The 22,420-nt window shown below is 38.0% G+C and overlaps 1 protein-coding gene across 1 annotated transcript in view; it reads left to right on the forward strand.

Annotated features, from left to right (window-relative positions):
- Nucleotides 1–3,956: 3,956 nt before the first annotated feature.
- Nucleotides 3,957–22,420, forward strand: part of USP54 (ubiquitin specific peptidase 54) — a gene marked incomplete at its 3' end in the record, with an annotated part of 72,056 nt that continues 53,592 nt past the window's right edge. Inside the window, 2 exon segments of the mRNA XM_082855227.1 lie at nucleotides 3,957–4,133; nucleotides 14,692–14,784. Of these exon segments, the coding sequence (XP_082711353.1) occupies nucleotides 3,987–4,133; nucleotides 14,692–14,784 (240 nt within the window). The 5' untranslated portion in view covers nucleotides 3,957–3,986.

Below are 22,420 nucleotides of genomic sequence, written 5' to 3' on the forward strand. Positions count from 1 at the left end.
GGAAACTGTTGGGATATCTCAGTGTTGTACAGTTTGACTTCCTATTGTTTGGGTTACTTTTGACTTTAATCACTAGTGATGGGGCTACTGTTCCTTCCTTAGAAACTGAGATACTCTTCATGGCTTTTCCATTTGAATCATTGATCAGTTGAACATGGTCAGTGTTTGTAGACCTTCTAAAATGTTACCCTATTCCTTGTAATAGACTCAGTTGTTTACCTTTTTATGTTAAACTTTTTATTTTTTTAAACTTTGTATTTTTTAAATAATTGTAAAATTCAAATGTTTCTTCAAGCACATAGCTAAATCATACTGACATGTACCTTGTTCTATGTGAGGCCTATTGTTTTTTTTATATAATTAGAAGACTTATTCCTGCTGGCTTACAACTTTCTAGTATCCTGAGGTCCCCAAACAGAAATTTACTTTTCAGTTTTTAGGCTCAGCAATTCACTCATTCAGTGAACTCATTATTAATTCTTTGTTTTGAAAACTTGCTTTCACATACCTATCACGTTAAATCTTAGTCACTGTGTGAAATACGTATTGTGCCACCGTTCCATAGACCCAGAAAACAAAGTTCAGGACACCTAAGTTATTTGGGATTACATAAAGTAGTAAAAATGTAGAATTTGAACCCATGTTTTTCCAACTCCAGGTCTAGTCCTAGTCCTCTTAATAATATCACAATTACTCTACATCACTTACTCCTGACAACAGCTTGAACTTACACTGTGTTTCGACCTCTCTTTGTCATAGAAATAGGATTCAAGCTTTATTTCCTTTTAATTTGTCCTCATATCTATACATTTTTGTATTTTTCTTTTTCTTTCTTTTATTTTCAGTTTGGGATTGCCAATATCATCTGGCATGGTTATTATCTACCAGCTTAATGATTTTAGTCATGATTTTGCATTGAGTTACTAATACTTCATACAGTACAAGCTAATTCTTACATAATTTTAAGTTCTTGTATTATTTGCAGATATCAATTCCTTTTCAACTTAAAAAATAATTTAAAACTTACAAACAAGTTGCAAGAAATGGAACAAAGAATTTTCATATACCCTTGAGCCAGATTTATTTATTGTTAACATTTTGCTATATTTGCTTTACTATTTTCTCTCTCCTTCTCTCTCTATATATACATAAGTATACATGCATACACACAAATTTTTTTTTTTTCCTGAACCATTTCAGAGTAGGTTGCAGACATTATGCTCTTTTACCCCTAAAATACTCTGGTATTGCCTAGGAAGTTCTTTTTCTTTTTAAAAATAGGTTGTTAGAGCCATGTTGGTAGAACTCTTTATTTTCTCATGTATCTTTAGTAGATGGACTATATTGTTTGGTGCTAGACCTGTAATTTAAGTGAAATATTTTGTCATCAGTATTTCTTGGACCATTTGTTATTACCACTCTTGGCTTTGTTCTTTTTGGCTCTCACCTCTGGTTTCTGACACACCTAGCTCAAGTGTGAGAGCTTTTTGCCTTACCCTACATAATGCTGCCATTCAGAGCCTGAGAATCTTTTTTTCTGCTACTGCCTTTTTTCCCTTTGCTCCCTGAACTCAGGGGTGTGTATCAATAGGGCAGGCTGAGTTTCAGTGAGCTCCTAATGTGGATACTGGAAACCCCACCTGCCTGCCAAGTCCTTTTGGCTTTGAGCAAAGTGGAGGGTTGGTATTTGTCATTCTTTTGCAGCAGTTGAGCTGAAGGAATGCTGCATGGCTTGTTGGAAGTTGCTTAGTGGCCTCGAGTGGGGTGTGTATGGGGTGTGTGTAGAGGGTTGAGGGTCATGTAGTCTGTGTAGGAGACATGGGGTCCTGCCTGGTGCTATATGCTAATCATCAGGCAGTGTTTATTGAGTGCCTGCTTATGACTAGACTAGCACTGTGTTAGGAGCTTTTGGAATAGTATAATAAAATATATAATTAAGTCACAGTAAGTAGTCAAACAATTCTAGCTCTGACATCAGCTTTGATTTGGGCAAGTTAATGTCTTTAAGCCTCCCTTTACTCTTCTGTGAAATGGAACTATTAATACCTACATGATAGGGCTGTTATGAAGATAAAATAAAGAATATCGGTATTGTTTAGCACATGTCTGACACTAGTTAGTATTTCATTTCATACAGTCATAGTCAGGATATATGACTGACACCATATAAAACAAATAGAGATTAATAAAAACAAATACAGAATAATAGGACACTATAATGTATAATCTAATACTTTAACTGTGACTGGTAGATTATAAATAGTCTGGGAATTTAGAGAAGGGAAAGAACAGTCTGTGCAACCGTTTAATGTTCCTGTGCCTCAGCTTTTCCACTGAACACACTATGGATAGTGCTAGGTGAACCAAGAATGATTAAGATGTTATAGCATTTTTGCTTTTTTAGGTCATCCATACGATGGTGGGAAGGAAGGGAGAAGCTTGGGAAACTGTTAGAAACCAAATTTAATATTTAACATTCTTAATTTTTTCCTTCTGTGGACCTGGCAGCCTTACAGGAAAACTTAAAGGTGAATATTAGAAGCATTTCCTTCCAAGGAAATTTTCCCTTGTTGCCTCACTGGCATTTTAATTAGTTGAAAATTAATGTTGGTCAATGGATGGCCTCTGATTGTGAATGCCTTGGATATAATCTGAGGATTAAGTGATTTGTAACCCAAATTATCTCTCTGATCCTCTGGCAAAAAATGTAACATACAAACAAACAGGTCAGAAGAAGATTTAGTTCTTTTGGACTGGATGTTAAGGGCACATGGTTTACTCACCATGAGGGTTTCTCTGGGATGGGACATCTTTACTCAGAGCCTAGACTGATAACATGACCCTCCCACCTTTAAATAGGCTTTTATAGCCATGAGCATTTAAAATACCTTGAAAATTTTCTGTACTCACAACATCCAAAACAAACTGTTTCAATTTCTAGTTTGGTGTGTGTTTACTTGGTAACTTTTTTCTTAGCCTGATTTTGGAAAGTTTGCATTCAGTTCTTATTTTTGTCCGGGTCAACTTTCTTCTCCTCCTAGAAAATTTGGGAGGAGGCTCCTATGAGACTAAAGCTGTGCACACCTTTTTCTTCCCACCTCTTTGGTTTGAGTGTTTCTCCTTTTTGTTGTTGTTAGGATTTCTTTGCGGGGGTGGGGTGGTGAGCATTGTTTGTCTCGGTTTCAAGTTTTAGCGAGAGGTGAGGCAACGCTGATCTTGGCAGAAGCGCACAAAGCTAGTAGAGTCATTAAATGACGCAAGCTTTTGATTGTTTTTTTTTCTCTTTCTTTAAAGCTCTCTGGCACAGCTGGCTAGTCTAGTCACAGAGGAAAAGAGAAGAGACTTTCTGAAGTTCTGGATGGAATACTAGAAAATGTTTGGGGCATATTAAAAAACAGCAGCAGAACAACAACAACAGAAACTCCATTTATTTCAAACAAGCTTCTTAGCTTTGTGGAATCTATGTCAGTTGCTTAGAACTTGGGTTTTTACTTCAGAGGATGATGGGACGAGGCAATAGAAGGCGAGGAGTGTTGCGTTGGATTCTTGCTTATCTGTCTGCCTCTCCTTCCAGTTGGAAAATTCTTCAATCCACAAGAAGCATTATAAACAAGCCTAAAGAACACATCCTACCCTGATCCTGGATTCTGTTGGAGTTGAGGAGTACAGCCACTTCACCAGGGTTTTATGGAGGCAGTTCAAGAAAAATCGAAGGAAGGATTTCTCTGTTTGAATTAATCCTGTGCCATGTTACATTTTGGGCATTGCTTGGAGCAAGTAGAGGACAGCTCTGTCATGTGGATCTAAGGATACCTGAGTTTCTTGAGCTGTATATATGATGTTTGAAATGTTGTAAATTTAAAATCTTTCAACATAAATTTGTTAAATTCTGGATTCTCTTTATATTAAGGACTTCAGCAGACAGAAACTCCCTCCCCAAAAGATACAAAACTTCCTCTGTGTTTTCAGGCTAAATGTGAACAATAATGTCTTGGAAGAGAAATTATTTTTCAGGGGGCCGTGGTAGTGTGCAAGGGATGTTTGCTCCTCGAAGCTCAACCTCCATAGCCCCCAGCAAAGGCCTCAGCAATGAGCCAGGACAAAACAGCTGCTTCCTCAACAGTGCCTTGCAGGTAAGGGTAATTTCTTTCTTTTTGGTGAACTTTGACTTTCACTTGCTGATGCTGTATTTCTGATTACTCTTTTAAATCTAATACTTGATAGTCTCTGTTTGAGGTCAGCAGCCTAAGATCATTTTTTAAGTTAATCTCTGTGATCGTAGGCAAGTCACTTTATCTCTTTGAGTCTCAATTACCTCATTTGTAAAAGAGGAGAGTAATAATGATAGTAGAAATAATAACTGTAACTACTACTACTTAGCTGTCTAAAGGGAGGTACATGGACTAGATGATCTTACTACTTGTTTATTGACTTTTTTCCTGAACAGTCTCTACTGTTTCCTTTTTTTCCATTTGAGACGAAGGTGTCTCATCACCCTAGTTGCTTTCCTCTAGTATAGAAAGCAAAATTCTTTCCACAAGTGAAAAATTCTCAGGTATGTTATTCTTTTTTTTAATATTCTTTTTTACTTTTTATTGATGTATAATATACATACAGGAAAATGCATGTATCATAATTATAAAATTCAGCTTTCAAAACTGATCACAACCATGTAAACAGCACCCAGATTAACAAAGAGCTGATTTCCAGCTTCCAGAAGACTCCCTTGCGCTCTCTTCCAGTCACTAACCACTCCCCAAGGGTGAACACTATTGAAGGGTAACCACCAACCATAGATTAGTTTTGCCTGTTTTTGAACTTAATTTAAATGAATCAGGTATGTTATTCTTGTCTCATAATATTCAGGCTCTTAGCACACGTTCTGATCGGGGTCCAGTCTTTGCCTACTTCTTCATCTCCTTCCTCTGAGCTCTCCTGCAGTGTCTGGTCAGATATGCTTGCACAGAGCTGGTAGAAAATAAATTCCTCTAAGGTGATTATCTACTCTAAATTTTCCCTTTTTGTCTTGCTTTCCGCTTTAGCTGTCTCAGAATCCCAAAGCTTCCTGTCTGTCTGCCTGCCCTGCCCAATCAGGGCCATAGCGTGTTCGGTTCATCCCCCTTGGTCTAACTTTCAAGTGATTACTTTCCCCTTTTTTCTCCTCTTCACAGTAAAAGTAAATGAAATTTGCCACCCAAGATAATTATGCTTGGGTAAAATATTAGCTTTACACCTCAGATGTATGAGAAAATAAGTTGTTATGAAAGAAAAAAAGACAAGACAATTGAGAACATATGTATACGTATAACTGATTCACTTTGTTATAAAGCAGAAACTAACACACAATTGTAAAGCAATTATACCCCCCCCCCAAAAAAAAAGACAAGACAACATATTTGATATAAAAAGCACTGGACTTAGGAGACCTGGGTTCTAGTTTTAGCCTTTCTTTAGACTAGCCTTGTGACCTTTTACAGGTAATAGTATTTTAATTTCCTCATTTGTAGTACAAGGATCTTGTCAAGCTTATTTATTTATTTACTTATTTATTTTGTATTATGAATCTTCATGTACACATCAACCAGGCTCAACAATGATTAATATTTACCAGTCTTAGTTCATTCACTGGCCCCCTTTTTTTGCTGAATTATTTTAAGCTACTCCCAAGCATTATGTGATCTTTAAATACTTCAGTGTATTTCTCTAGTACATAAGGACATGAAAAAACCCATAATCTTAAAGACTTTATCACACCTAAAAAGTTTAGCTAAAATTATTAATATTATCTAATACCCAGTCCATGTTTAGTCTTCTCAGTAGTATTAAAAATGTCTTTTAAAAAAATTGAGGTAAAGTTGATGTACAATATTATATAGGTTACAGGTGTACAACATAGCGATTCACAATTTTTAAAGGTTATACTCCATTTATAGTTATTATAAAATATTGACTGTATTCCCTGTGTTGTATGGTATATCCTTGTAGCTTACTTATTTTATACAGAATAATTTGTACCTCTTAATCTCCTACCCCTATCTTGCCCCCCACCTTCCCTCTCTTCACTGGTAGCCACTAGATTGTTCTCTATATCTGTGAGTCTGTTTCTTTTTTGTTGTATTCACTAGTTTATTTTATTGTTTAGATTCCACATATAAGTGATATCATACAGTATTTGTCTTTCTCTGTCTGATTTATTTCACTTAGCATAATAACCTCCAAGTCCATCCATGTTGCAAATGACAAAGTTTCATTGTCAAGATTATTTATGTAATGAAACTTCCATACTCTGTTTTCAAATTTTTATTTGAAAACATTAAAAAATTCTATGCTGTCAAGAGTCAAAAATTCTATGCTGTCAAACTAAAGAAAGAGTTTAAGTACCTTCACTAATTACTACCACAAATTGTATGCAGTTGCAGCAGGGGCGGGGGTGGGGGTGGGTGTTTGGTTAGGCTATTTTCCCCCCACGTATTAGCTTTTTGAGTCACTTTGCATAAACTAATAATACTTTTGTAATTTAGAGGAAGGTAAAAAAAGGTGTTGATATAGATGTGTGTGTGTTTACCTCCTATCAGGCCATAGTCCTGTTTTTATAATTCTGTTTTTTTCTATATGTTCTATTTTTATTGTCAGTCTAAGCAATAATATTTACAAATTTCTGTTCTCATTTCCAGTGCCATATAGAACATATAACTTACACACACATACCTATTTTTATATTTATACTTGGAAGACATTGATAGTTTTGGAGTGCCTGTTATAATCATGTTACAAGCTGAAAGTAATTGTTTCAATGAGCTAATATTCTAACTTTTGGTATGAAAGCTGTGTTCACCACAGATGTATTGAACCCATTACATTTATTATAAAAAGGCGTTGCTTATTTGGGAGTGTAACGTGTTTCAAAGAACTTTTGGAAATATATATCTATAGACACCAAAGTATGAAGAAGCCTCGGAGGTGTGCTATAATCTGGTGCTCCAAAAGTAGTGCCTTTTCATATATGGTGCTATTTAAATGTTTTCCAGATAAGAGGAGCTTCCTAAGGCATTTATGCTATATATTACACCATTTCTTTTTCAACTGAACTCATAGTTTACTCAGATTTCGTGAGTTTTTTTATGAAGTGTCTTTTTGTATTCCAGGATCCCATCCAGGATACTACATTTACATTTACTTGTCCTGTCTCCTTAGGCGCCTCTTGGCTGTGACAGTTTCACACAATTTCCTTGTTTTTGATGATTTTGACAATTTTGAAGGGTACTAGTCAAGTATTTTGTAGGATGTCCCACTATTGCAGTTTGTCTGATATGCTTCTCATGATTAGATTGGCGTTATGGGTTTTTGAGAGGAATACCATAGAAGTAAAGTGTTGTTCTCATCACATTGTATCAAGGTTACAAACTATGAACAGATTTTCTTTTTAACATCTTTATTGGAGTATAATTGCTTTACAATGTGTGTTAGTTTCTGCTGTATAACAAAGTGAATCAGTTATATGCATACGTATATCCCCATATCCCCTCCCTCTTGCGTCTGCCTCCCACCCTCCTTATCCCGCCCCTCTAGGTGGTCGCAAAGCACCAAGCTAATCTCCCTGTGCTAGGCAGCTGCTTCCCACTAGCTATCTATTTTACATTTGGTAGTCTATATATGTCAGTGTTACTCTCACTTCATCCCGGCTTACCCTTCCCCGTCCATGTGTCCTCAAGTCCATTCTCTATGTCTGTGTCTTTATTCCTGTCCTGCCCCTAGGTTCGTTGGAACCAATTTTTTTTAATAGATTCCATATATATGTGTTAGCATACAGTATTTGTTTTTCTCTTTCTGACTTATTTCACTCTGTATGACAGACTCTAGGTCCATCCACCTCTCTACAAATAACTCAATTTCGTTTCTTTTCATGGCTGAGTAATATTCCATTGTATATATGTGACACATCTTCTTTATCCATTCATCTGTTGATGGACACTTAGGTTACTTCCATGTCCTGGCTATTGTAAATAGTGGTGCACTGAACATTGTGGTACATGACTCTTTTTAAATTATGGTTTTCAGGGTATATGCCCAGTAGTGGGATTGCTGAGTCATATGGTAGTTCTATTTTTAGTTTTTTAAGGAACCTTCATAGCGTTCTCCATAGTGGCTATATCAATTTACGTTCCCACCAACAGTGCAAGAGGGCTCCCTTTTCTCCTCACCCCCTCCAGCATTTATTGTTCGCAGATTTTTTGATGATGGCCATTCTGACCGGTGTGAGGTGATACCTCATTGCAGTTTTGATTTGCATTTCTCTAATGATTAGTGATGTTGAGCATCTTTTCATGTGTTTGTTGGCAATCTGTATATCTTATTTGGAGAAATGTCTATTTAGGTCTTCTGCCCATTTTTGGATTGGGTTGTTTGTTTTTTTGATATTGAGCTGCATGAGCTGCTTGTATATTTTGGAGATTAATCCTTTGTTGGTTGCTTCGTTTGCAAATATTTTCTCCCATTCTGAGGGTTGTCTTTTCTTCTTTTTTATGGTTTCCTTTGCTGTGCAAAAGCTTTTAAGTTTCATTAGGTCCCATTTGTTTATTTTTGTTTCTATTTCCGTTTCTCTAGGAGGTGAGTCAAAAAGGATCTTGCTGTGATTTATGTCATAGAGTGTTCTGCCTATGTTTTCCTCTAAGAGTTTGATAGTGTCTGGCCTTACATTTAGGTCTTTAATCCATTTTGAGTTTATTTTTGTGTTTGGTGTAAGGGAGTGTTCTAATTTCATTCTTTTACATGTAGCTGTCCAGTTTTCCCAGCACCACTTATTGAAGAGGCTGTCTTTTCTCCATTGTATATTCTTGCCTCCTTTATCAAAGATAAGGTGACCATATGTGCATGGGTTTATCTCTGGGCTTTCTATCCTGTTCCATTGATCTATATTTCTGTTTCTGTGCCAGTACCATACCATCTTAATTACTGTAGCTTTGTAGCATAGTCTGAAGTTCAGAAGCCTGATTCCTCCAGCTCCATTTTTCTTTCTCAAGATTGCTTTGTCTATTCAGGGTCTTTTGTGTTTCCATACAAATTGTGCAATTTTTTGTTCTAGTTCTGTGGAAAATACCATTGGTAGTTTGATAGGGATTGCATTGAATCTGTAGATTGCTTTGGGTAGTATAGTCATTTTCACTATGTTGATTCTTCCAATCCAAGAACATGGTATATCTCTCCATCTGTTTGTATCGTCTTTAATTTCTTTCATCAGTGTCTTATAGTTTTCTGCATACAGGTCTTTTGCCTCCTTAGGTAGGTTTATTCCTAGATATTTTATTCTTTTTGTTGCAATGGTAAATGGGAGTGTTTCCTTAATTTCTCTTTCAGATTTTTCATCATTAGTATATAGGAATGCAAGTGACTTCAGTGCATTAATTTTGTGTCCTGCTACTCTACCAAATTCATTGATTAGCTCTAATAGTTTTCTGGTAGCATCTTTAGGATTCTCTATGTATAGTATCATGTCATCTGCAAACAGTGACAGCTTACTTCTTCTTTTCCCATTTGGATTCCTTTTATTTCTTTTTCTTCTCTAATTGCTGTGGCTAAAACTTCCAAAACTATGTTGAATAATACTGGTGAGAGTGGGCAACCTTGTCTTGTTCCTGATTTTAGAAGAAATGGTTTTAGTTTTTCACCATTGAGAACGATGTTGGTTGTGGGTTTGTCATATACGGCCTTTATTATGTTGAGGTAAATTCTCTCTATGCCTACTTCCTGGAGAGTTTTTATCATAAATCGGTGTTGAATTTTGTCAAAAGCTTTTTCTGCATCTACAGAGATGATCATATGGTTTTTCTCCTTCAATTTGTTAATATGGTATATCACATTGATTGATTTGCATATATTGAAGAATCCTTGCATTCCTGGGATAAACCCCACTGGATCATGGTGTATGATCCTTTTAATATGCTGTTGGATTCTGTTTGTTAGTATTTTGTTGAGGCTTTTTGCATCTATGTTCATCAGAGATACTGGCCTGTAGTTTTCTTTTTTAGTGACATCTTTGTCTGGTTTTGGTATCAGGGTGATGGTGGCCTCATAGAATGAGTTTGGGAATGTTCCTCCCTCTGCTATATTTTGGAAGAGTTTGAGAAGTATAGGTGAATGTTTGATAGAATTTGCCTGTGAAGCCATCTGGACGTGGGTTTTTGTTTGTTGGACGATTTTTAATTACCGTTTCAATTTCAGTGCTTGTGATAGGTCTGTTTATATTTTCTATTTCTTCCTGGGTCAGTCTCAGAAAGTTACGCTTTTCTAAGAATTTGTCCATTTCTTCTGGGTTGTCCATTTTATTGTCATATAGTTGTTTGTAGTAATCTCTTATGATCTTTTGTATTTCTGCAGTGTCAGTTGTTGCTTCTCCTTTTTCATTTCTAATTCTGTTGGTTTGAGTCTTCTCCCTTTTTTTCTTGATGAGTCTGGCTAATGGTTTATTAATTTTGTTTATCTTCTCAAAGAACCAGCTTTTAGTTTTATTGATCTTTACTATTGCTTCCTTCATTTCTTTTTCATTTATTTCTGATCTGATCGTTATGATTTCTTTCCTTCTGCTAACTTTGGGGTTTTTTTGTTCCTCTTTCTCTAATTGCTTTAGGTATAAGCTTAGGTTGTTTATTTGAGATTTTTCTTTTTTCTTGAGGTAGGATTGTATTGCTATAAACTTCCCCTTTAGAACTGCTTTTGCTGCATCCCATAGCTTTTGGGTTGTCGTGTTTTCATTGTCATTTGTTTCTAGGTATTTTTTGATTTCCTCTTTGATTTCTTCAGTGATCTCTTGGTTATTTAGTAGGATATTGTTTAGCCTCCATGTGTTTGTATTTTTTAGTTTTTTTCCTGTAATTGATATCTAGTCTTGTAGTGTTGTGGTTGAAAAAGATACTTGATACAATTTCAATTTTCTTAAATTTATCTAGGCTTGATTTGTGACCCAAGATATGGTCTATCCTGGAGAATGTTCCATGAGCACTTGAGAAGAAAGTGTATTCTGTTGTTTTTGGATGGAATGTTCTATAAATATCAATTAAGTTCATCTTGTTTAATGTGTCATTTAAAGCTTGTGTTTCCTTATTTATTTTCATTTTGGATCATCTGTCCATTGGTGAAAGTGGGGTGTTAAGGTCCCCTAGTATTATTGTGTTACTGTCGATTTCCCCTTTTATGGCTGTTAGCGTTTGCCTTTTGTATTGAGGTGCTGCTATGTTGGGTGCATAAATATTTACAATTGTTATATCTTCTTGGATTGATCCCTTGATCATTATGTAGTGTCCTTCTTTGTCTCTTGTAAGTCTTTATTTTGAAGTCTATTTTGTCTCATGAGAATTGCTACTCCAGCTTTCTTTTGATTTCAATTTGCATGGATTATCTTTTTCCATCCCCTCACTTTCAGTTTGTATGTGTCCCTAGGTCTGAAGTGGGTCTCTTGTAGACAGCATATATACGGGTCTTGTTTTTGTATCCATTCAGCCCTTCTATGTCTTTTGGTTTCGGCATTTAATCCATTTACGTTTAAGGTAATTATCAATATGTATGTTCCTATTACCATTTTCTTAACTGTTTTGTGTTTGTTTTTGTAGGCCTTTTCCTTCTCTCGTGTTTCCTGCCTAGAGAAGTTCCTTTAGCATTTGTTGTAACGCTGGTTTGATGGTGCTGAATTCTCTTACTTTTGCTTATCTGTAAAGGTTTTAATTTCTCCATCAAATCTGAATGAGATCCTTGCTGGGTAGAATAATATTGGTTGTAGGTTTTTCCCTTTCATCAGTTTAAACGTGTCCTGCCACTCCCTTCTGGCTTGCAGAGTTTCTGCTAAAAGATCAGATGTTAAACTTATGGGGATTCCCTTGTATGTTATTTGTTGTTTTTCCCTTGCTGCTTTTAATATTTTTTCTTTGTACTTAATTTTTGACAGTTTGATTAATATGTGTCTCTGCGTGTTTCTCTTTGGGTTTATTCTATATGGTACTCTTTGTGCTTCCTGGACTTGATTGACTATTTCCTTTCCCGTGTTAGGGAAGTTTTCAACTATAATCTTTTCAAATATTTTCTCAGACCCTTTCTTTTTCTCTTCTTCTTCTGGAACCCCTATAATTCAAATGTTGGTGCATTTAATGTTGTCCCAGAGATGTCTGAGACTGTCCTCAATTCTTTTCATTCTTGTTTCTTTATTCTGCTCCCTGGCAGTTATTTTCACCATTTTATCTTCCAGGTCACTTATCTGTACTTCTGCCTCAATTATTCTGCTATTGATTCCTTCTAGAGTAATTTAATTTCAGTAATTGTGTTTTTCATCACTGTTTGTTTGCTCTTTAGTTTTTCTAGATCCTTGTTAAATGTTTCTTGTATTTTCTTCATCCTGTTTCCAAGATTTTGGATTATCTTTACTATCATTACTCTGAATCCTTTTTCAGGTAGGTTGCCTATTTCATCTTCATTTATTTGGTCTTGTAAGTTTTTACCTTGCTCCATTGTTTGTAACATATATTTTTGTCCTTTGATTTTTTTTTGATGGGCGGTGCTGTGTTCCTGTCTTACTGGTTGTTTGGCCTGAGACATCCAGCACTGGAGTTTGCAGGCAGTTGGATTAGAGCTGGGTCTTGGTGCTGTGATTAGGACCTCCAGGAGGCCTCACTCTGATTAATATTCACTGGGGTCTGAGGTTCTCCGTTAGTCCAGCGGTTTGGACTCGGAGCTCCCATCACAGGAAGTCGGGCCTGACCTGTCACCGGCCTGGGAACCAAGATCCCGCAAGCTTCGTGGTGTGGTAAAAAAAAGAAAAAGAAAAGGAAGGAAAGAAAGAAAGAGCAGTAGAATATCAAAGTGTAAAAAACAAAATTAAATTAGAAAGATAAAAAATATTAGGAAAAATAAAACTATAATTTAAACAGCTGCAACAAGGTAAAATAAAACCAGAACAGAAAAAAGAAGAAAAAAAAGGGGTGGGGTGAACAAGCCAAAAGGAGAGAATAATAACAAAGTATAAAGAATATAGTAAAATTAGAAAAAGTAAAAGATTTATTAGGAAAAATAAAAATATAAAAGCATCAACAACAGTGAATCAACAAGGTGAAACAGAACCCCAATCTAAAAGAGGAAAAAAGAAAGAAAGGAAAAAAAGAAAAGCCTTGGCTATGGGGGCGGAGTTTAGGTGGTGGTGGAACTTAGCAGGGTGGAGTTTAGGGTGGGGCAGGATATAGGTGAGTGGGGGAGTGACATTTGGGTGTGGGGCAGGGCCTAGGCTCCAGAACCCACTCAGCCGTAAAAGGCCTTGGGGGTGGGGCCTCGATGGGGCAGTGTTTAAACATGGGGCGGGGCCTCTGCTTAGGACCTGCACGGGAAGGAGAGAGGCTGCACGTGGAAAGGAGGGCCTCTGAAGTGTGGAGTTCTGGAGTTTGGAGGTAGGGCCCTTAGTGAGGGTGTATGGGTGGGGTTTAGGCCCAGCGTGTTGGAAGGTGTCTCTGAGTGTAGAGGTGGGACCTTTGGTGGGGGTGTGGGGGCGGGGCTTGGGTTCTGCACGGCAGGAGGGAGGCTCTGAGGGCAGAGGATTAGGCCCGGGAGCCCAATAGACCCCCTGGTGCATAAGTGGACAGAGAAGGTGCTGGCCTGGTTCCCTTCCGTTCCTTTGTGCCCCTCCCCCATTGTCTCCCTCAGGGTCCCCTCTGCTGCTGATGGACCCCTAACCATGGGTGGGCCCTGCTGGGTGTACCAACTCCTGCACTCCCTCAGCCACCACTCAGGGTTGCCAGTCCCAGAGGTCCAGCCTTTACTTTTGCTCCCCCTTCCCTCCCTCCCACTCCTGCAGGCCCGTGCAGCTGTAGGGGGCCTCAGTGGGCAGAGGATCAGGCCTGGCATCTCAGCAGGCTCCCGGGGGCCCAAGTGGGTAGGAGAAACCTGGCCACGATCCCTATTGATCCTCTGCCCTCCCAATGCTCACCCAGTTTCCCCCTTCAGGCATGGGATCCCTTCCCCCAGCCGCCCCTCAGGGATGCCAGTCCCCTCCCTTCTCCACTTCTCTTCCCCCTTCACTCCCCCCAATGCCCCACGTCCTACCTGGTTGCTGGGGGTTCCTCCCGTCCCCTTAGGTGTCTGTGGTCCCCCACTGGTGCCTGGTAGGTACCCTAGTTGTGCAGAGACGCGAATTCCGCGTCCTCTTAGTATGCCATCTTGACTCTGCCCCCTATGAACCGATTTATTACTGTTGATATCACCATTATTTTTTTATTCTGTTGACTTAAGGAGGTCACACCTCTCTCAGAAAGGTCCAAAAATTGAGAAATCTAACAAAGACAAAATTCCACTACCATTCAAGCTTCTAAATAAGTTTTAAAAATATTCATGGTTTTCCTGTGTGGACCATTGAAATAAATCCTTATTCCGCAGTTTTTAAACCATAACTTCCCTCTTTAGGATCACATTTGATGTATCTAGTATCATATTTTCTCTGTGTGACCTACTTTATGTTCGAATTAGTGTGTTTTCCAGAATATGGTCACCTATCCCTCTGGTTGGATACCTCACTGTTTTTGACCTTTTTTTTAATACACTAGAATGAGCTTTTCTCTTGGGAGTAACAATGTCTATTGTCTACCTATGTTTGCTTGACTTCTTGAATTTGAAATTAAATGGGGGGTTTTTGTAGAGTAATGAAGTATTTTCCCTTTTCATCAGGTTTTATGGCACTTGGACATCTTCAGACGTAGCTTTAGGCAGCTTACAACTCACAAATGCATGGGAGATTCCTGCATCTTTTGTGCTCTCAAGGTAAATACTTCAAATTTGTTTCTTCTCACTGTCATTAGGTTAATGATCAATATTAAGGTGGTTTGGTTATTCAGGTTGATGCTAAAGAATTTGTTACTGCATTATTTGCATGTGGTTTAGTACAAAGGATAAGTATGATTAGTTTTGCTTGTTTCAAAGAACTACTACTTGGTTTAGGTATTCTGTTTCTCTGAACCTTTTGCCCATACCACTCTTATTTAATGTGATTGGATACTATTCAAACTTGCTTAGACTTTGAGTATTTATCCGAAAAGCTAACACTAAATTTTCGTTTTGAAAGAATAAACAACCAACTGTTTTTCATGGAATTAACTATTGTCTATTAAAGCTAAATTTAGCAACAAACTCTTTCTATAAGAAAAGCCAGGGGGCTTCCCTGGAGGCACAGTGGTTGAGAGTCTGCCTGCCAGTGCAGGAGACATGAGTTCGAGCCCTGGTCTGGGAAGATCCTACATGTCACGGAGTGACTAAATCCGTGTGCCACAACTACTGAGACTGCGCTGTAGAGCCCCCGAGCCACAACTACTGAGCCCGTGTGCCACAACTACTGAAGCCTGTGCTCCTAGATCCTGTGCTCCGCAATAAGAGAAGCCACCGCAATGAGAAGCCTGCACACCAGAATGAACAGTAGCCTCCGCTCGCCATAGAGAAAACCCGCGTGCAGCAACGAAGACCCAACACAGCCAAAAATAAAAAGAAAAAAATTTATTAAAAAAAGAAAATCCAGGGCTTCCCTGGTGGTGCAGTGGTTGACAATCCGCCTGTCGATGCAGGGGACACGGGTTCGTGCCCTGGTCCGGGAGGATCCCACATGCTGCGGAATGGTTGTGCCCGTGAGCCATGGCCACTGAGCCTACGCGTCCGTAGCCTGTGCTCCGCAACGGGAGAGGCCACAGCAGTGAGAGGCCCGTGTACCACCAAAAACAAACAACAACAATAACAACAAAAAGAAAATCCAGTACTAAAATTTTCCCATTTTCCCATTCCCTAATATTTCCTATTATCACATGTAATAATCAATAGGTTCTTTACTATCAGTTGTGTACCCCATTATCTGACTCCAAGTTTTCCATTTCTGAATAAAATGAAACTGAGGATTCATTTAGAGACAAATAAAATGCCCTAATGCGAGGGAGTTCTCTTTAGGTAAGTTGCTAAAGAGAAAGAACTAGGATGTGGAAGGGCCCATTCTCTATTACTTTTCCAACACTTATCCTTGCTGTTTTCTTGGTCCTGATATACAATGGGTTATTTATGGTTGGATGAGTATGCCTAAGTTCTGAGTAAGCTTCTAGAGTCATTTTTCAGTCTGATGAAGTCTAAATTCTTGGTTTGTCACAGGGATGCTTGGTTGTGATCATTATTAATTTAGTTGCTTTTATACCTGAGAGCAGGAATTGTGACCAAAAAATCCAGGAGAATTTCACAGTTAAATTTGCAACAACTGACTCAAAACAGTTTTTTGACCAACATCAGTTTTAAGTTTTAGTCCATGGTCGGCAGATATTTCTGGAAAGAGATAACTGAGTCTTCTGAACTTTTTGCCACTAGGGTCACAAATATCTTTTTTTCTTCCACCCTTTGTTTGGAACCATTATAACTTTTAGCAAAATATATAATATAAATTATTGGTTAATAATTAAAAAAGAGTCATGTACCACAATGTTCTTTGCAGCTCTATTTACAGTAGCCAGGACATGGAAGCAACCTAAGTGTCCATGAACAGATGAATGGATAAAGAAGATGTGGCACATATATACAATGGAATATTACTCAGCCATAAAAAGAAACGAAATTGGGCTTCCCTGGTGGCACAGTGGTTGAGAGTCTGCCTGCCGATGCAGGGGACACGGGTTCGTGCCCTGGTCCGGGAAGATCCGACATGCCACGGAGCGGCTAGGCCAGTGAGCCATGGCCACTGAGCCTGCGTGTCGGAGCCTGTGCTCCGCAATGGGAGAGGCCACAACAGTGAGAGGCCTGCATACCACAAAAAAAAAAAAGAAACGAAATTGAGTTATTTGTAGTGAGGTGTTTGGACCTAGAGTCTGTCACACAGAGTGAAGTAAGTCAGAAAGAGAAAAGCAAATACTGTATGCTAACACATATATATGGAATCTAAAAAAAAAAAAAAAAAAAAACATGGTTCTGAAGAACCTAGGGGCAGGGCGGGAATAAAGACGCAGATGTAGAGAATGGACTTGAGGACATGGGGAGGGGGAAGGGTAAACTGGGACGAAGTGAGAGAGTAGCATGGACATGTATACACTACCAAATGTAAAATAGATAGCTAGTGGGAAGCAGCTGTGTAGCACAGGGAGATCAGCTCGGTGCTTTGTGACCACCTAGAGGGGTGGGATAGGGAGGATGGGAGGGAGACGCAAGATGGAGGGTATATGGGGATATATGTCTATATATAGCTGATTCACTGTGTTATACAGCAGGAACTAACACAACATTGTAAAGCAATTATACTCCAATAAAGATGTTTTAAAAAATTATTGGTTAATTGGGGGCTTCCCTGGTGGTGCAGTGGTTGAGAGTCCGCCTGCCGATGCAGGGGACGCGGGTTCGTGCCCCGGTCCGGGAGGATCCCACGTGCCGCGGAGCGGCTGGGCCCGTGAGCCATGGCCGCTGGGCCTGCGCGTCCGGAGCCTGTGCTCCGCAACGGGAGAGGCCACAGCGGTGAGAGGCCCGCGTACCGCAAAAAAAAAAAAAAAAAAAAAAAAAATTATTGGTTAATTGGGGAGTTTAAATATGAAATTTTAATAAAACCAGATTTTTTACAGTTGTAACATTTCTGACTCTGCCCATTCAGACAGAAGTCCATCCAAAAGAGCATTCGGCTTGATTTTTCTGAAAGGTACATTGGCATTAAGTATCTAACTTTAGATAAACAAGAAACATAGTGGTCCTTTGGTCAGCAAGTCCAAGGGGAGTCTGGTTCATGGCATTAAAACCAAAAAAACAAGGCAAGTTACTTGCTAGAGATCTGAATACTGGAGAAATCCCTGGTAGAACAATCTCTTGAAACTGGAAACTCCTATCTGTAACAAGAAGGGATGATGGAAATTACATGACCCTCTGACATGCCTTTGATTAGTCAGGACTGTGCCATATTCTTCACTGACCCAGATGGGACTCTGGAGAATTGGCTGTCATAGTCTTGCTATGTTTCATTTTCCACAGGGACAAATTGTTACTTTAATATAAATCAATATATAAGTCAGAAAGATAAAGGAAACCAATCACCAGACCTTATGGGACACCTTCTGAAATAGCCAGTTACAGAAAGGAAGTTGTTTTTCAAGCTAAAGGGGCTGAGGTTGTACCTTGGGAGTTTTTCAGAGAAGCAGTTGCTTATGATGGATAGGTAAATGGGCTTAGTGGATCAAAGGCTGTGTTTTGGGTCTTTTTATAAGCTGAGGATGTGTTGAAATTCTGATGCTTTCCTCATCACATCATTGCCTGATCTATCCATTAGATTTCTTTTCCTTCACTGCCTCTTTTGCTGTATTGGAAGATTAAAAATTTGTTTTTTTTTCCCCCTAAAGTGCTTTTCAATCTCTCAGTGCTAAATAAATGTTAAATAATTAGGCTCTAATTTGCACATACTTTGTTTTAGATGGCATTGTTTGCATTCTTTTAATTATTGTGCACTTAATTTGAAAATTATACTCTTAGACTTTCCAATAAACGTGCTTAGATAACTCTTTATTTGTATAGACAAAAAGGAAATTAGATCCCTACTTCATGTTATACCAAAAGTAAGAATTTCAGATGAATTAAGGAGTAAAATGTGAAAGACAATATACTTCGTTTTAGAAGAAACTATGAGAGAATATCATGGCCTAAGAGATAGAGAGGATTTAATAAATAAGACATGAAAAATACAAAGTTAAAAAGCTTGATACGTTTTACTATAGAAAATTCAAGAACTTCTGTTCATCAGAAGACTCCATAAAGACAATAAATATACAAGGCTACAAATTGGGAGAAAATATCTGCAATATATATAATCAACAGAGGACTGGTATCCAACATAGAACTCCAGAGAAGAATTCTCATGAAGAATAAGTAAATAATAAAATGAGTCAACAGGAAAATGGACAAAACACATAAACAGGCATTTCTCGGAATGGGAAACCCAATTGATATTTAAGCATATGAAATAGGCTTACCCTCTTTAGTAATGTAAGAAATGTAGATTAAACCATACCCTTCAGATTAGTAGAAATTTAAAAGTCAGATAAAATTGTTACCTACAAGGTCGAATAATGAGAATTTACATAAATTTTTGGTTGGAATATAAATTGATACCACTATTTAGAAAACCAGTTTGTCATTACATTTGTCAAATAAAATTGAAGTAGCAGGTACCCTACTACTCAGTAATTCTACTCCTGGATATTCGCTGTAAGAAACTTCCTTGTACATACATACCAGAAGATATGTTTGGGGATGTTTAAGGTAGCATTTTTTTTGTGATTACAGAAAAATGAAACAACCCATTCCAACTCTAATATAATCGATTAAAAAATTATGGTTTATTCCTAGAGTAGTAGTTTATTTCACTTCTATATAGTTGTGAAAATGGATAGCCTGCAGCTACATGTATCATTTTGAGTTAATCACACAAGCATTACAGACAGCCATCAACTTACGATGGTCTGACTTAACGATTTTTTGACTTTATGATAATGTGAAAGCGATATGCATTCAGTAGAAACCTTACTTTGCATTTTGATCTTTTCTTGGGCTAGTGATATATATGGTATGATACTTTCTTGTGATGCTAGGCAGCTGTAGCACGCCTCAGCTCCCAGTCAGCCACACAATCATGACGTTAAACAACCGATACACTTATAACCATTCTGTACCCATACAAACGTTCTGGTTTTAACTTTCCGTACGGTATTCAATAAATTCGATCAGATATGCAACACTTTATAATGAAGTAGGCTTTGTATTAGATGATTTTGCCCAACTGTAGGCTAATGTAAATGTTCTGAGCAAGTTTAAGGTAGGCTAGGCTAGGCTATGATGTTCAGAAGATAAGTTAGGCATGTTTTCAATTTACAGTGGGTTTATTGGGATGTAACCCCATCATAAATCAAGGAAGATTTGTATATTGAATGAAAAAAGCAAGTCACAGAAGACTGCTAAACTATGATTCCATTTATATACAAATCCAAAACAGGCAGAATAAATAACATATTGTTCCGGGATACATACATATGATAAAATTGTAGAGAAAAAAGGAATGATTTTCACAAAATTCAGGATAATGGTTACCTCTGGAAGGTGGAATGGGTAGGATATAATCATTTGTGGATACTCAAACTCAATTTTTCCATTCTTAAATTGTGTGGCAGGCACATGGGCATTTATTTATTATTCTTTGGCTGTGTATACACATCATGTTTGTTCTTTATTTGAATGATGATTTTTATTATAAATATAGAAAAATACTGCAATCATTCTGGAAAGTATACTAAAGTGTAAAGAGGAAAACTGAAAATAGCCTGAATACCACCACAGGAATTATCATTTCTCTTTATGCCTCCTCTCTGGTCTATAATATTTCTAGTAATAGGTCTTTTTGCCCACCGTTTTAGTAAAAAGAGTACTTCTTTTTTTCAGGCCCTTAATTGCCTTTTCATCTCTAGTATCTTCCTATTTCATTTGTTCTAACCTAAGACTACCCTGGAGTGCTATTTTGAAGTTACTACCTTCTTATAATCTTGAAGTGGCTCCCAGTTGTCTCTTAAATCACTTAGAAAAGCAGGATTATGGACATTTAAAAAACTGATTTCACACTTCCTTTTCCCTTCCTCTCCTTCCCCAGGCACTCCATTTCATCTATGATAGCAGATGGTACACTTACTATGCCTGCCTCTTAGACATTGCATTGCAGACAGATGTCATTCACTTTGCCTGCATCCCTTGGCACCCAAAATAATAACAAAAATAATAACAATAAACAGAACAATAACACATCCCTTTTAAGCCAAACCACATCTGCCTTTCAGAAATTTATCTTCTTCATGAAGTTTTAAAAATACTATATCTACATCCGTAATTGATTTTAACAGTGTTTAGCATGGCTGAATGGGTTTTTGGGAAGGTGGCCCAGCTTTTCTTCTCTTTTGGTGTTCCTCACAGTGCCTGGACCATAATATAAACACAACTTTTCTGGGTTCATATAGTCTTTTAGTACTTCTTGGTATTTTAGTTATGGAGTTTAGGGTATTGCCTTTTCCTTTTCTTTTTCTTTCTGTCTTTTATATTCTCTCTCACTCTTGTCCTGTTTAATAGAGATTTTCATATTGTGACTTTTGGTCTCATACTTTTTTTACTAAGTCTACTAATCTAGGCCTTCATGCCTCATTTAGTAAGGGAAGGGAGAGATGTGGGGGAGGGGAGGAGGGAGGCAGGAAGGGGGGTTGATGGTGGGAAAGATCTGCTGACGTAAGAAGTCAAAGTCTGGGATTCTGTCTGCAGAGCAGTTATCTGGTATCCTGCCGTTAAGTTACATGTTAACTTTGTGGTGTCCCAGTGTGGGTGTATTCTATATATTTTTTTCTCTATGTGTGTAATTATATATATTTTTCTCTGCCTCCTATTTAAAAAGGAGGAATATTTGATGAGGCTAATAAGTATTCCTTTTTGCTGATACTTCATGACCTGTTTGCATTCTTTAATGCTGTTTGATTTGTAAAATTCTTATTTCTTAGATTTTTTTTAAAACGAGATTCCAAACTTCCTGAATTTGAAGTACTCTGCAAAACTTGCCAGTTCTTTATAAAGTCAGAATTCTTTATGTTAGAGCATAATTGCTTATCTCTAGAACCTACTATTAAGTACAAAAAGAAACACAAACATGTTCCTTGATGAGTCAGAAGCTAGCTAACTTTCCCTTAATCTGATGTTTGGATGAAGGATTTGCCCTTCCAAGTCTGGCTGAAAGATATGTGTCCCTGCTCTCTCTGCAGTTGTTTACTTAAAATGCATTTACTACTGGCCTTATGTGAATACCTTTTGGATCATGTCTTCTTCAATATTTTTGTTTTTTTCTTCTGCTCTATGAACGTCTGCCAGTAGTCCTGTGCCTAGTGATCTTCATTGGTACCATAGTATATGTTGCATCCAGTACTTTTTGGTGGTTTGTACACAATGTTTATGATAATCCATTTCTTTTGGTCCTGTAAAATATACTGTTTCTTTTTTTTCTGTGTTACTTGACACTAAGTCCCTAAAGTAATTACAGTCTCAAAATCTTGCATGCAAATTATTAATGAAGAATTTGTGTTAGTTTGTCTTTCTGCTTACTTTGAACCACAATGCATTTCAACTCTGACTTAGCAAATAGAAGAGATTTGTGGGGGACTTCCCTGGTGGCGCAGTGGTTAAGAGTCTGCCTGCCAATGCAGGGGACACCGGTTCGGGCCCTGGTCCGGGAGGATCCCACATGCCGCGGAGCATCTGGGCCCGTGCACCACAACTATTGAAGCCCGCGTGCCTAGAGCCCATGCTCTGCAGCAGGAGAGGCCACCGCAGTGAGAGGCCCGTACACCGCAATGGAGAGTGGCCCCTGCTCACCGTGCAACTAGAGAAA

This window comes from Leucopleurus acutus (genome assembly GCF_964270905.1).
Source record: "Leucopleurus acutus genome assembly, chromosome: 14".
NCBI lineage: Eukaryota > Metazoa > Chordata > Mammalia > Artiodactyla > Delphinidae > Leucopleurus > Leucopleurus acutus.